The sequence below is a fragment of the Manduca sexta genome, unplaced genomic scaffold (genome assembly GCF_014839805.1).
Source record: "Manduca sexta isolate Smith_Timp_Sample1 unplaced genomic scaffold, JHU_Msex_v1.0 HiC_scaffold_115, whole genome shotgun sequence".
Taxonomy (NCBI): Eukaryota; Metazoa; Arthropoda; class Insecta; order Lepidoptera; family Sphingidae; genus Manduca; species Manduca sexta.
Window position 1 is genome coordinate 1 of NW_023591986.1, and position 16,740 is coordinate 16,740.

Sequence of the window (16,740 nt, forward strand, 5' to 3'; positions counted from 1 at the left end):
ACATACTAACTACGCCTAAGTCTGTATATAACACATGTTACTTTCAAGTATAAATGTATTTATATTCATATACATAAGGGATTACTAAATATTTTAAATTAATTGAAAGACTTTATTGTACACCATATACAGCATAATTAAGGAAGTGATTTTTTTTTCATAATACATTATATATAGCACTAATAGCGATAGACTAAATATAACAGGTTGAAGTAAGGTATACATTTAAGATTCTAATATAAATTTTTAGTGCTGTTTATTTGTAAATCTTGACGCACTTTCGTTAAAAAGGGCAAGATGTTTGTTTGACTTTCAAATATTTGTTTGGTATTTGGATTTCTCGTGGAATCATAAGCCCTTTAGTTTGTTTTATGTTTAAAGCATTGTTTTCATTAAAAATGAAAAACTATTTCAAAATTGCAAATTATTTACAACCAGCTTTTGCCCACTACTTTTTGTCCATGTGTCATTTTTTTGAGACCAATATTTTCTCATAATAAACAGCATAGTACTCAGGGGTAACATAGCTTTCTATGGAAAGAATTTTCAAAATTGGTTTTGAGATTTCTGAATCTTTAATAGCCTCCACAGACTACCAAACAATATTACAAACTTTTCAAAATATTTGTATAGATAAGGACCTTCGGAATTTCTATTTAAACATAATCTGCTGACATTATAAGAATGAGTTTCTGTGATATCACACTAAGAAATAACCACTTTCTTTGAGTCATAGCTAAAACACGTAACACAAACACTTCATAGTTTGCTGCTGTATGATTAATAACTCATTAAATACAGTTTAAAATAAATCCTTACAATACATCTATTGTAAAGTTTATACAATGTTGCAGGAAAATATTATACAAATAGGGTTTTCTAAGAATAATCAGACATAATGGATGTTGAATTATTAGTAAAATCCACATTATTTTTAACTTGATGTTGAAATGTTCATTGTTTTATACTAGGTTTTCTTTGATTGGTCTCTATGAAACACTACACTGCCAAATATCATATTGTTTAGATTTGTAACAAAGGTAATCTATAATGTTTTAATTTAGAACATTTTAATAGTATGTTGAAATTTATTGAGTGTAGTAGTCTTGCTGTTTATTTCTAACAAAAATCTTCTCAAACTTATCATTTATAATATTGAAATTTATATAATTCATTCACTACAAGCACTAACCTGAGATATATTTGTTAAAAATCATGAACAAACATAATTTATCTCATACAGATATAACTTATGACCTTACAATATACATTGAATTCCATTGGTAAAACAATCTAAACCTACACAGCAAGAAGCTTCAGCTCAAAGTCCAATAAACACTGATGGATAGTTTAGGAAATGACCAAGAATATAATGACAGTATGATGAATCACCAAAGTGAAAGTTGGTCTATTTCAAACCGCACAACAAAACTGACATTGGCTCTATCATTGTAAGATGTTTAATGTCTGTAAAATAAGGTTCAATATTAATAAATGATTACTCATTTGTTAAAAAATATTAGTTTATATTAATAATTTATTTATTCAACAGTTTTTTTTTACACTAATTATATTTTTAGCAAGACTAATATTCATCTATTCAGTATGAAGATTATTTAATTTATTTTTTGTTAAAATATTTTGCGAGATCTGCGAATAGCCCATTGTCATTGTTAGGGTTATTAACCTTTGCAATTGTTTTTCAATGTTGTGCAATAAGAGGAGTTTAATCACATTGTCAATAATTTTACTAAGAAAGTTAATTACTCTCAACTATCTCATAAATTAATTATTTAGATGTCATATGGTTACTTGCTGATCACAAAATATCATCAACGAAATATAAAAGATTAGTTTCTTATTACTAATAATTGTAAGAGGATTGTAGCAAAGTCTACTCTGAGATGAGAATTTAGAATTTTCTTCTTTAATCAGGAATTTTTATTTGTTCAGAATATCAGATATTTTTTTTCAATTAAACCTTTTTAGTGACTTGTTATTTATGAAAGTGAACTATTGATTTCAGCATAAATATAACAATGTCCAAATATTATTTTTAGGAGTCCAAACTCCATTTCTGAAATTATTTCTGTATTCAAAACATTTTAAACGAATTTCCAATTGTTCAAACAAAGTCTATACTTAACTTTATATAATGTCCTTTAAATTAATAACTGGTACATATTTACAAATGAGTCATTAACATGTGAGTGTGGACGCAAGTGCCGTTTGTCCTTAATACCGTCGCAAACAGTTCTCGGAATGAATGAGTCATTCGTGATAGTACGTTTTCGCACGTCTACGACCCTGTATTGATAATGTCAGGTACCGGTACGATCAGGTCTGTTCATTGTTTGTGAATGTATGACTGTGTGGATTATTTTAAAACTTTCACGAATGATTTCAATAAACGATCCCGATCTTTATCGTTAATCCGATGCTGATATAAATCAATCAAAATAAGTCATTTGTAAACATGTCGTTAAGAAACATTCGAATTGATTTATTTTCGTGTTGAGTTTTTTCAACTTAAAAATTACTCAGCCGCAGCTCGGAGTCAGGAAGTTGGCGTGATACCCCTGTGCCTCGGAAACTACGTAAAACCGTTGGTCCTACGCCTGATCTCTCTCCCATCATGTCGGATTGGCGTCTCACCGGAGAGAGTGCACCTGCGTATTGCGCACATGCTTTTGCGTTATCTAAAGCGTACTTGGCTGAATTGCGTTGAATTTGGCCGCCCTGGCCGAAAATTGGCTAGGAGGGATTTATTCATTCATATCCAGATTATGTATGACTGACTAATGAATGTAATAATTAGGTTTCTTTTTTTCATATTATGTTAAAAAAATTATGAATGGAACACATGACTTCGACATTATTTTGTTTTTATGTTATATCTGTTATTATATACTGTGAAATAATTCCTTAATTCAGCATCATACAGCTCTCAACTATGTATAAACACGGCGATAGTGTACATGCACCGGTTCTACGCGTTCCACTCGTTCACTCATTTCCACAGGAACGCTGTGGCCGCCGCGGCGCTGTTCCTCGCCGCAAAGGTATGTGGGAACTTTATCGACGACTTTAGCAAAATATCTACGGTTAAAAGGCTAATTGCCTTAAGCGACTTTTTTTTTCGACACTGAGTTTCATACATGTTTAAATTCAGCACGTTTTTCTGTTTTTTTTTTCTTTTTAACTTGGTTGAAATTTTTCGAATAAAAATGTCCCTTAAGCACCGTAATGTATATTAGATATGTTGCCTTATGGACTAATTACCAGCTTTGCACCAAAATAATACGTTTTTACCTTATAGTTTAGCCACCAGCTTTATACCAGGAATGTGAACAGAAATATTACACTTTAAGTAGAATTCTTTCAATCTATATTTATTGAAGTTACTAATTAAGTAATGCAATATAAAAAGTCTGTTCGTGCATTCGGTTATGACAAGGAATCACTGTTGGACAAATTAAATTTTTAAAACTTGATAATTTTGTCTTTGTAAGATGTAGGCAAACCAAATTAGCTGACAGGAACTAAATAAATTATAACTGTATGGCATATTTAACTATGATTTTCATATAATTACACAAACTATGTCATTATATACTAAAACTATTTTATTACATTTCTGGTAAAAGCCATAGATTTGGGAAGTAATAATAATAGATAAAAATATATCGAGAATTTCATCATCATTTTAGCACAAGATGCAGTTTATACTGTAAAAAATAATGCATAAGGTGCAAATTTGGCTACCTGATTTCAAAAGGATTGGCACCATCCCTAGACCCAATATACTTGTGTATTGTAATCTTTGAACAAACAAAATGAAGGAAAAAATACCATTGTTGGGTATTTGGTTCTTTTGTATGATTTACTTGTCGTACAGTACAGTGCAGGCTTTGTTAAATTTAAAAGATTATGATGGCAAGTAAAATGCACTTGTTGACACAAAACAAAAGTTTTGATGGATTTTAGTGATGTTGAGAGACTTGATGATATTAATATTTGTTATGTAGTTTATATTTATTAGTAATATTTGGTTCACTGCATTTTTTTAATTACTATACCATAATCAGAGAAGGAAAAACTAATTTTATTATTTTTATTGTTTTAAATTTAATTATTTTTATCGTTTCATTATAATTAACCGCTTAGACCAAAGGTGTTATTGGAAAATGGGAGTAGTACTAATTAATTATATTTCGTATTTTCCTTCCCTGCATAAAGGTAAGGATTTATTTATTGTGTTACTTAACATAGCATTGTGTTTCTATATAAGGAACATTATTAGAGACAATATGACAGCTTATCCAATAAAACATAAGAAACACAAATCGATATATTCAGAGGAACTCAAATGCAAAACTTGATATTTCTACTGTATTAACATATATTTTAAACCCATTTTTTGTACCATTATATTTAGGTGTGCAAGAAGGAAACTCTTTCATTACTGATTGGTATATAAAGTAGCTTATAGGTTCAACCAGGTATTCTTTGTGTTAAATTTCACCCCAATTTGTTTAATCGTTCCTGCATTTTCTTTTCACAAATATATCATTAATTTTAATATCGTAAGATTTCTAATATATTGCTTCGTATTGCAGGTGGAGGAACAGCCTCGCAAATTAGAATATGTAATAAAAGTTGCGCACGTGTGCCTCCACAGAGGTGAGGGCGCCAGTGCCCTCACAGCCGAACAGTACCAAGAACAGGTCAGTACATCTATCTATGTATATAAAAATGAGTCCCTCTTTCCCTTGGTCACGCCATCACGCGTGAACGGCTGGACCGATTTCACTATATTTTTTTGTTGTGTTTGTTATTGTCAGAAGGTTCTTATTAAAAAAATCAAAAAATTGCGCGGAAAATTAGAAAATTTAAGAAAACTTAACGAAAATATTAGTTTTATATAATTGTCAACTGTTTGAAATAACTGTCAGCGATTGACAGAATGCGCGCTGCAAATTCATACTTAAGGTTATAGCTTAAGGTCCACTTTCATACATTTTGTTTCACCTTTAATCTGGGTAACTAAACAAGTATTGACAAGTAAAGAATTTAAATTCACGTCTAGTTAGTGATTAGTTCTCGCAGTTGAAAGAAAAACGTAAAAATAATTAATATGCATGGATATTTCGGCCTTTAAAATTTAATTACGGTTTATTTCGTGTGGTCCGCAACTTTACCCCCATGAATACAGTTCCAACACGCTGGCATAATTGTGTCGACTGCCGAGGAGTAATCGTCCCGTCAATCGACAGTCTAATGTTACCGTCACGTGCAGTCGGGCCACTTTGTTGTCCACGTATAAAAAATAATAACTTCTACAAACAAAATACACTCTCTAAAATACTAGTGATTCAGAGCGCCACATGAATGATGCCATCTGTTTACAATTCAATTTTATCCCATCGGTGTAAGTTCCCGGGATGAAAAATAACCTATGTATTAATGCAGGACGATCCAGTGCGATATCCGTATGATAATCAGTAAGATAGCAATGGACTACATGATTTTATTTACGAAATACTGAAAGGATGGATCGCTCCAGTGAGAATATTTCTAGAAAATTCTATAGCCAAGAATATGGCGTTTATATTGAAGGATATTGAAATACATCGATTAATTAACTAAACGTTAATTTAAAGTCCACTTCATTACAAACGCATATTTAAAAATACTCAAAAATAGTGTTTTTGACTTATTTTTATTTATACCTTTTATAAAATATGTACGTCTTATAAATTCTAAAACAGAAGAAATCGTTGAAATCTGGTGAAAAATCTACAAGGTATAAGCCATTGAAATTAGGTAGGTACGGATGAGTGTCAAAAAATAGAGACGGGACGAAATACTTGCATGTGACGTCACCGGGAATTAGAATGTGTGCGAAAGAAAGAGATGGAGCGCTATCCCTATTTCGCAGCCACTTCTGCGCGTCGTAGTATTTGATTTATGAATTTCTGCTTTTTTGAACTGATTGTTGTTGCCTATTAAAAAATTCACAAAATCAAACATAGTCAAATGCGCTATTATTAACAATTAATAGCCACGCATTTACTAAGCGTTGTGTCGAATCACAATGCATTTTGTCTGCATGAGTCATTAACGAACCTCTGAACACATGGTCCGTTATCGCATCGCGCACAACATCCGATGTTTTGACGCCTATTAATAGAACTGATTCGATAATATTTACCTAGAATTGTTTGAAAAAATAAATTACATGTTTGTTTTTTGTTTTTGTTTTTGAGCGGTGTCTGCGTAGTAGTTCGCTCGAATTTTTATGTAATTTTTTTAATGTTTCATCATCAAAATGTAAGTTTTTGTGGAGGAACGTTTGGTTAAATTACTTGTAAGCTATCCAAAACATTTTCAAAAACTTTCGCATTTATGACTTTAGTGTGTGGTCAATAATCGTAATTAAAAAGCGGCGATAGTTGGGTGTGGAGCACTGCCGAGACGAGTGTCCGCAGGGTCAATTCCAAGATCACACAGACACCTGACTATTATAAATTTATGTGTGTAGTCTTTGTGAATTATCGCTTGCTCTAACGATGAAGGAAAATATCGCGAGGAAACCTGCATTCCTGAGAGTTTCTCTATAGGAATTTTGAGGGTGTGTGAAGTCTAACAATCCGCACTAGGCCAGCGTGGCCTAATCCCTCTCAGTAACAGAGGAGGCCCGTGCCCAGCAGTGGGACAGTATTTATATACTGTCCCACTGCTGGGATCCTGTATTATTACAGGGCTGATATTATAATCGCTTCCAATCAGATTTAATTAAAGTCAGTAATTTTGCCACTAAAACTCTTTCGTTTATGGGACATATTAAATCGCAATAAGTTTAAACTAATACTGATTTAAGGAAATACACAACTATTATGACGTATTCTGTGATAAAGGTTTATTCTGCCGCTATTTCCTCTATGTTACAGTGGGACGGGTCTTATATTGCACCGTTTGATAATTGGATGGTGTTTTTAGTATTAAATTGGATGTTTTTTTGGTTTATTCAAAATCTAGATAGATCAAAAGATAAATGAGTATTTCTCTAAATAAATAAGGTCTAAACATATATGAATATATCTCAAAATAAATAACTGGAACCAAATAGTTTGTATGACATATTGAAACATTTTTTGCGGGCGGATAAAAAATATACTTTACCATCAGCATTTTTAGTCACTTAATGATTCTTTAAAGAGAAATTAGAAAACTTTATTTTCACGTTGTAGTTACCATTCATGTTTAATATCAAACATTATATATCTTGGACCTTGGAACCTGGATCGGTCTAAGGCCACAGCGCCAATGACAACACATCTGAAGGATATTGATCGGAATTAGCATGTATTCAGTGGCAGTGTTCAGAAATTGTAGAGTATAAAATTACATAACATCACGCATTTTATCCCCGAAGGGGTATGCAGAGGCGCAACTAGGGCACCCACTTTTCGCCATATATGTTCCGTCCCATAATGTGATAGGGGGCGAGCCTATCGCCATATCGGGCACAAATTCCAGACTCCGGGCTGATACTGAGCAGAAAAACCCAAATATCACTTTGCCCGCCCGGGATTCGAACCCAGGACCTCAGAGCGCTATTGTACCGGACATGCAATACAACTACGCCACCGAGGCAGTCATGTCATGTCAGTCGAGGCATTCATCATTCATTTACAGAGTATAAAATTCTGTAAATGAATGATGAATATGGAATGGTACGTTTAAGAAATATAACTGAAGAAGTCACTGGAAAGCAAAATTCGCAATTTCGTTTACTTGGACATCTTATTCAGTTATATTAGTGATACGGAATTGATTTTGATAAAAATCTATGGGACCTATCTTCAAGTATATACTTTCAAAAAAAAAAAATTTTCCAAATCGGTTAATAAATGGCGGAGTTCTGAGGTAACTTTAAAAAAATACACGTCAAACTGAGATTTTTTTTTTTTTTTAAGTCACCTAATTAAATATTCAAACCGCTCTTACATTGGTTAATGTTGAACTCGACTATTCTATAAATGCTCAGTTTTTTTATGAATAACTATGGCTTTTAGACCTGTACAATACCTATTCTAGCCATTCCACACTTCTTTGGCAAAAGACGGTCTTGTGACGTGACTTCTCTATAACATGGTTGAGGAGGCCGATGGCTGGCACATGCGTTATTCTCATGAACGGGTCCTAGTGTGGACTGTTGTGCCCATTTCGCTTACTATTTCTAATTGCTAGGGGTGCTAGTGGTAAAAATTATAAGCATAATACAATATTTCATGATTCCTGAGAGGGTTTTGCAATTGTATGGAAATTTAAAACTAATTTATTATATATTTTGCGAACATATAAATGTACTGCTCTAAACAATAATAAAAAAAAAACAATTATATTTTTTAACTTCTCTATATCATGTATTGTAGTTTATATCTTAAACTGATTTTGAGAAGAGCAACACCACAGTTTCTTGCCCGTTCTTCTCTGGTGAGAACTGCTTTCCGAACTGGTGGTAGAGTGAATATTGACGGAATCTAAACAATGTATAACATTTGACAGTTTCAAATGAATTATTGCATTTCAAAAGACGCCTCCTGAATATGACATTTTGTAACATTGTAGACTGTTTGCAAATGATAAACATGTTCACAGTACTTCAATGTCACGTAACGTAGATTACGGCGTGTTCCGTCAATTGTATTTAATAGTATTGTTTATCGATGGCTTCTTATCTGTGTTTACGTAAGTGATGCTATGCTCTTCAGAAATCTAATAAAATTGATTAAAGTGGCGTTTCATACATGCTAAAGTGATGTTTCTTGTATACATGTCGATTGGATTTTTCCGCTTACTGTCAAGTCGGGGTCTGGAATTTATGCCCGATGTGGCGATAGGGGCGAAAAATGATTGCCCTGGTTGCAACTCTGTCTATTGCTTTGATGATATAGGTATGATGTTTTGTTTATGTTATATTGAGAAGAAAATATTTTTTTTTGTAATTAATAAAAACATGCATACTCCATGATTCTGTAATTTAAAATTGTGGGCACGAAAAAGATGTAGATTTTATTCAAGATGAATTTTGCTTTTGATTTCACCTGCGTGAAAGCTTTGAGCATTTAAAGGTTTAGGCGATAACGATTAAATTTTATAATTTAATTTGTCGAAAATAGCTCGAGTGTATCGTTACTTTTATTTGTTTTAATAACTTTGTTTTGTCTATGAATATTTAATATCACAAAGTACCTGATCCATGACCTATACTGTAGGACAGATAAAATACCAAATATTTGATGCTTTCATGTTAATGAAAATTTATTTTATAACAAATTTTATCTAAAGTTTTTTTTTTATTTCAGGCGCAGGACCTGGTATTCAACGAGAATGTACTGCTACAAACATTAGGGTTCGATGTAGCGATCGACCACCCTCACACGCACGTTGTACGCACGTGTCACCTTGTTAAAGGTGAGACAAGCGTCCAAATGTTGTGTCGCGTGAAACGGAACGACGGCCGCTGCCGCCGTGAAGCGCGGTGTGCACACGCTGCGTGAAACGAAACGCATTCGCACCACGTATTGTGTTGCGACTAACGGAACGCGATTGCGTCACGTTTGATTTGTGTATACGCCACGTGGAATGGATTGTATACACGTCGTATTAAACGAAACGCAATCGTGTCACGAATAGTGGGAAATGTAAACTTTGCGTCTTACGAAACGTGGATCGCAGCGTGTGCATGTTGTGCGGAACGGAACGCGGAACAATGCGGACGCTTGTTACGTTCGTGTGCGCGCGCGACGAGTTCCATTTTTAAACGCGGTGGATGGTTCCGAATGGTCGGATTATAAAAAAGGAGGGATTTTTTGATCAAATATATTATATTAAAATTTCTGTTTTGAATTACTATTGACTAACCATATAAAAATATTGAAAATGAAAATGAATGCCATAATCTGTCATTATAAAATAATTCATTTAACATTCTGACCATTCGCGAATAACCGCGAAGGACTCGTCCGAAGGCGACATAAAAAAAATGGCGATTAATCATCAGGCAATGTATTACCAACATTATAGAAAATATTTTATGAGGTATGTGTATTTATGATAAAGAGGCATATATGTACTGTGTGTCACCCCACGCTCATACCGCCGCATTGTCACGTAGGTGTGGTTAGGTCGAGTACCCCTTACATTTGTGTAAGGTTGCCCACTCACATCCTAAAGACTGCCATTTACAAGTCAACATTTATATTTAATCGTATAAAAGAATAGGGTATTTGACTTATTTTTATTTATTACTTTTATAAAACATGTACGTCGTATGAATTCTAAAACAGAAGAAATCATTGAAATCTGGTGAAAAATCTACAAGTTATAAACCATTGAAATTAGATAGTAGGGATGAGTGTCCAAAAACAGAAACAGGACGAAATACTAGCATGTGACGTCAGCGGGTATTACGATTGTGCGGAAGAAAGAGATGGAGCGATATCCCCATTCCTACACGTAGCAATATTTGAAATTTTAATTACTGTCTCATTTGTAATCGAATTTGGATGCTGTTTTCACAGAATAATTTCTTTATTGTTCTTATTGCTGTTGCATATTAAAAATCAACAATATGAAACATAGTCAAATACCCATTACACATAATTTTTAAAGAATATAAGTAATTTGTTTCACGATCGCTTGTGAATGGCTGAAAATATAACCTTAAATATGCAAGTGCAGACCACTTTAACCCTACCATCAGCATAATTCATTTTGCTTTTTTTTTATAGACAAATGTGTGATGCAGGCGAAAATTTTTTATTTTTGCTATATTAAAACTCTTGCAGAGTGCTTTTTTGTATGTTGATTTTTTTTATGCTTATTTGTTTCTATGTATTATGTGTAGAAACAACTTTGTATTGTTTATGGTTTAAACTTGTAGCTATTGTAGCTTCATTGCTGCCTATTATAATTAGAAGTATTAATATTTATTATTGTAAAGTTTGAAAAAGGGAGTTTTGTGTAGTTTGCGTTTCGAACTTGGGCCTATAATTATAAGTTTAAATGTGTTCACCGTTTTGAACGAATTATTATAAAATTAAATTCTTTATAGTGATAAAATATTTGAAATATATCACTGAATTTGCAGTTAATACAAAAAAAGGTGCATCAAACATATAATGTATCTTTTTAAACACTAATGTCTGCTAACATTACAAATATGAAATTAATAGGCTCTTTAATCATGTTGTCTCTTTCAAAATTTTTAATAGCATTTTTCAAATATGACCCAAGTTCCCAATCCATTTATCATTAAAATAAATTACAGCATGTTTGAACTCATATATTTAATATAATTAATTAACAAACTATGTCACATAGTCATTAATGTTGCACTAAAATTCTAAAACGCAAATCTTATAAAATTTATTTTAAAAAATTTACTTTATAAAATATATATTTATCTTCCAAATCTACGTCGACAGATTATGTAAAGCAATGGTTATTTCAAAAGTTTGACATAAATATACAAGATAACCGAAAAATCTCCTTCACATAATTGATTGTCATTTTAAAAACTTAAGATACGTCCATACAAATTGTTATCAATGTGTGTTTTGTTTCGCAGCACCCAAGGACCTAGCACAGACGTCGTATTTCATGGCGTCGAACAGTCTCCATTTGACGACAATGTGCCTACAGTACAGGCCGACGGTTGTCGCGTGTTTCTGCATACATTTGGCGTCGAAATGGAGCAATTGGGCGGTAAGTATTGCCAACAATAAGTACGTTCCATAACGTTGGCCCCAATAGGATTTACCGTTTGGATAATACGACGAAGTTACACTTCGCATCGCAAACATTGGAACAAAGATTTGCAGATGGAGCATTTACTATTGTATAGACATTAGTATGCACTATGATTTGTCATGATGGTAAGAACCAATTAAGGTAGGGATGTTCGCCCCATGTCCCCCAAACCGAGCTTAGTTTGTTCGACAAATAAAAGCCATGGTCCTGCCAGATACCGCAGTCGAACGAGGGCCGCCACTGGTTCTACTACGTGGACCGGACGGTGACCATGGATCTGTTGGAGAAGTTGACCGGCGAGTTCCTGCTCATCTTCGAGAAGTGCCCCTCCAGGCTGAAGAGGAAAATGATGAACGTCAAGGCTGCAGGTACACTACTATAAGTGGTTACTATTGGGAGGGTCGTTGCGCATGGATAGATTATATTATGGTCGTCCTGAAGTAACTTCCATAGGAATGGTGTTTTCAGGAGTTAGAGTTATAGGAGCCCAGAGTGGTTGTTCCTAATTTTAGGCCAGATATATTCACAGCTGTACTGAGTTTTGGTCCTTCGAGCCAGTGAACGTTTAGTGTTCTACGTTCAAACGATGGCAAATACTGGAGCTACTTATTCTACCTATACTAGAGCACTGTCTTATTATAGATATATGTTTGGTGGCATATTATGTGGAAGCTATAAAGACAAAAAGTAAGCTAATCTTTTCCCATCGGCAATCGCGACGTATACATCATTGATCGCGTGGTATTGCAGACGGCAGCTCCCCGGCGTCCGTGCCGCATCCGTCCGGCTCCAACGCAGTAGCCAGCTCGCCGTTCGACAAGAAACACGCTCCGAACACTTCGGACGAGATCGACAAGTCCTTTGATAAAGGTGAGTTTATTAAATATATTAAATGACGTACATTTGTGATATAAAATGAGTAGTGTGCTTGTCCTATTTTTAGTTCGTTTATTTAATAAATCAGAATATTAAGTTGTAGTGGTTAATTTGGAAATTATCACCCATGTTTTGGTCGTTTGTTGATCAGAGAAGCATAATCATCTTTTTTCCGCATCAGAATACGAGCGCGAAAGGCGACGTCAGCCAGCACCGGGCGGCTACGTGCCCGCCACCACTAGCGCGCCACCCAACCAACCACAACCACAGAAGATCGATTTTAACCTATACAGGGAGAAAAGAGATAGGGAAGAGCGCGAGAGGCGGGAGGAGCGAGCGAGACGGGAACAGATGCAGCAACAGAGGCCGGGCGTGCCGCAGCAGAGGCCGAGTCAACCGCCACCGCACCACCAGCGGCCGAATCAACACCATCACAAATCTCATCATCCGTGGCCTCCCCACAAGTCTCACCATCAGAAGCCACCGCATGACCATCGCCACCACCGGCCTATGCCCGGGCCCTCCACCTCCTCCACATCCTCCACATCCGTCCCGCATCAGGAGATTCCTCAGAGGACGCGGCCGCCGTCACTGTTCTCTCCTGAGAATGCGACGACACCGTCCGCGGCGGCTGCGGCCGCTCCCAGGCGACCGCAACCTCCACCGCAACCACAGCCTCAGTCACTACCACAGCAACCGCCTCCCCAAGCGCAACCGCAACCACAGCCTCAACCTCAGCCGCAACACTCGCGACCGAAACCGGAGGCGCGACCAAACCCACCTCCCATCCAAAGCACGCAGACAGCAGAGGCCGCCGAGTCCGAGAAAGAGACCGGACCCGACGACTGCCATCCGCGAGATGCAACCTCCTGCCATTCTGTCACCCTTCTCCTCTCCCCCGGCCGTGGAGCAGCCCAAGCAGAGGGTTAGGCAGCAGTCTAATTCGGAACCTGAGCTGATTCCGGTCGTTAAGAAGCTGGATGAGACGCCTGGCTATGAGAATGTAATTAAAGACTCACAAAGGGGCGTCAAAACTAAAGTTCCTGAACGGAAACCCGAGCAAGTGGCCAGAGCCTTGAATGGCATCGAGACCGACCCGACGTTGGTGTCAAATCTGTTGAAGGAAAGTTTGGCTAAACCTGCGCCGATTACGGTTCCAACGGAGAGAAAGTCACCTGTAGAAATAAAGAAGGAGGTCATAGAGCCGCCCGCTCCGCCCGCCCCCGTCGCGCCGCCTCCCGAACTTCCACAGCCAGTGGATATTCAAGGCGATCACAAACATAAGAAGGACAAAAAGAAAAAGGAGAAACACAAACATAAGGACCGCGACAAGTCGAAGGAGGACAGAAAGAAACACAAGAAGGACAAGGACAAGGAGAAGAAAAAGGAGAGCCCGCCGACGGAGACCCAGGACGGCACGTTGCGCATAACGATCCCGCGGGAGAAGCTGTCGGCGACCAGTCCCGGGCTCAAGATCAAGATACCAAAGGAGCGGCTGGCCGCGCCGCCGCAGACCTCCGGGCTCAAGATCAAGATCCCCAAGGAGGTCTTGGAGACGTCGCGGAAGCGCGCCGCCGCGCCGGAGCCCGGCCCCGCGCACAAGCTGGCGCGCCACAACGGAGCTCCGCACAAGGTAGGCTGGCCCATCCCGCCCCCCTACAGGCACCCGCCGCCGTACTACGTGCTGCAGCCGCCGCCGGTGTTCCTGCCGCCCATGCTGGAGCAGTTCTACTACGGCGGCGACGGCTACATGTACGCGCCGCACGTGCCGCCGCACGTGGCGCACGCGCCGCCGCGCCGCCGCGCCCGCCGCCGCCGCGCCCGCCGCCGCCGCCGCTGCCCGCCATGCCGCCGCCGCCCGTGCCGCCGCCGCCGCCCGAGTGACGCTGCGCCGCCCGCGCCCCCGCGCACCCGCGCCCAGGTCACAAAACACACGGCTAGTGGTATACGGTAAATCATGTGCCAATCGATGTATATGCGAGTATGTTATCACTTCAAATACAATAGTTTAATGTTAAAATATGGTTGATAATGACTTTGTATCACATGGTTTGCCGGCGACACACAGCCGATATATTCATTTACGTGATATCCAACGAAAGGTTAGTTGTAAATATATAGACTCATATTATATTGTAGTCATGCCTCGTTAAGCTAGTATTACTCTGGCAGCATAAAAATAGTTCAAAAATTCTTTAACTTAGCGTTACATATCTTTTATCATGAGACTGAATTCAGTTAACAGTAATTAAGCAAGTTTGAATGTGTACCTTCATTTTTGTGTTCAATCTTTAGTCCCTTCGGGGTATCCCCGCTATTTTGTATCAAGTCATAAAAAATAATATAAAAATATTTATCACTTCTCATTATATTATGTCACGGATTGGACGTGCCGTTAGAGTTTATAAGGAAAAAGATCATTTTGTAAACGTATATGATTTTCGTCAAAATAATGCGAAAAGTTTATTTTTTTAAACATATTTATTGATTGTACAAATTAATCTGTTGTGTTTAAACAGAGCTCTGTCAAAATGTTAGCTTTGCTATCAATATTTACATAAAAATATATTTACATAAAATATAGTAGTTTTGAGATATATTTATGAAATTCTCATGTATACAGGATGTTCCGAAGATTGTGTACATTTAAAAAGTATTCCCTTTTCTAATACTCAAGACATTATTCTCTTTAAAATATATTGGCTCTACAAAAAATATTTCATCTTTAAATATCGATATCGATTTAATATATTACGCTTTTTGTATAAACTGTATGTTAACGTTTATTGTTTATGGTCATTTTTGTCAATGTCTATGGGGACTTTTTAGTAAATATACGACAGAAATATAAATAGGAATCCATTTTTGAGCATGAAACTGTCTTATCTCAACTACGCAAGGCTTAAAATTGATCAACTCACCACTATCAATGAAGGCCTTAAAGTATTTCGCCGAAATTTTACATTCACGAAACTAAGCTTTTCACACACTTAGCTAAGCAAGTAATGGTGTGATGAATCTGTTTCTTAGTGCTTTCAGTATGAGACTTCGCAGTGCGGAGGCATGATAGAAAATATTGTGGTTGGTTAGTGTTGAGATACAACTTTACTTCAATTGACCGTCAGATAAACAAAGAAAACTAATTGCTGAAACTTTGCGTTCGGGAGCACTGTACGTCATTATAGTGTTATTTGTAAATACAGGTGTAAAAACCTTTTTCTTTGACGCAAATTATAATAGTCAGGAAATCTATTATTCGCTCAAAATGGTAAAATACGTGTAGACATTGACAATGTTTCTAAACAAAAGCAGTTGATGATCAACACATTTAGAGTATTTATTGCTTGTTGCTATAGTCAATATTACTGTGTTTTTTTTTTATATATCATCAGACTTGTTTACGGTGCTGATATTTGTTTTTTTAGATCTTGAATATTATGATTTCAAAAAGATTACAGTAATATTGACATTTCAAATATATTAACGGCTTAGCAGATGTCTATTTATCTATGTACAAAATTAAATTTAATACATATATTCTATTATAGTTTTTGGTATATTAAAAAGTATATATGAAGATTTTTTTAAATATTCAATGTTGTATTTTGATGTGTTTTATATTTGATATCATCTTTCTAGATGTGACTTCTGTGGTATTAATTATATTAAAATTTTCTTTTTTATTATGAAGCTGAACGTATATGGCTGCATACATTAGCGTAACAAGTTTATTACATATATTTTACACAATATAATCTGTGCCAACTGAATTGTCGCCTCATTTTCCGTATTTTTCAAGTAAAACAAACAACAATTCCGAATAAAAGCGAGCACTTCGGTTTAAAATTTCTCATACTTTTTATTAGAAAAACTGCACTTATTTTAAACAAGAATATTATAGTGATGCGATCCTATTTGTTACTTTTTATTTTGCTAGGTTACATAAATAATTTATTTAGTTTTATTTTTTATTTTTTTGTTTCTATTCCTTTTATCGACTCTATAGTCAGTGCTCTTCTAATATTTATCAAGAAGAAAAAG

At 36.1% G+C, this 16,740-nt stretch overlaps 1 protein-coding gene across 1 annotated transcript; it reads left to right on the top strand.

Annotated features, from left to right (window-relative positions):
• Window positions 1–2,944: 2,944 nt before the first annotated feature.
• Window positions 2,945–15,616, top strand: LOC115440281 (cyclin-T; the record flags this gene model as incomplete). The annotated part of the gene is given in 9 exon segments (XM_037445077.1): window positions 2,945–3,062; window positions 4,620–4,727; window positions 9,375–9,483; window positions 11,642–11,778; window positions 12,038–12,191; window positions 12,574–12,693; window positions 12,881–13,488; window positions 13,490–14,503; window positions 14,506–15,616. Coding segments are annotated over 9 exon segments (2,446 nt in total), but the record flags the coding sequence as incomplete, so codon positions are not given.
• Window positions 15,617–16,740: the final 1,124 nt, after the last annotated feature.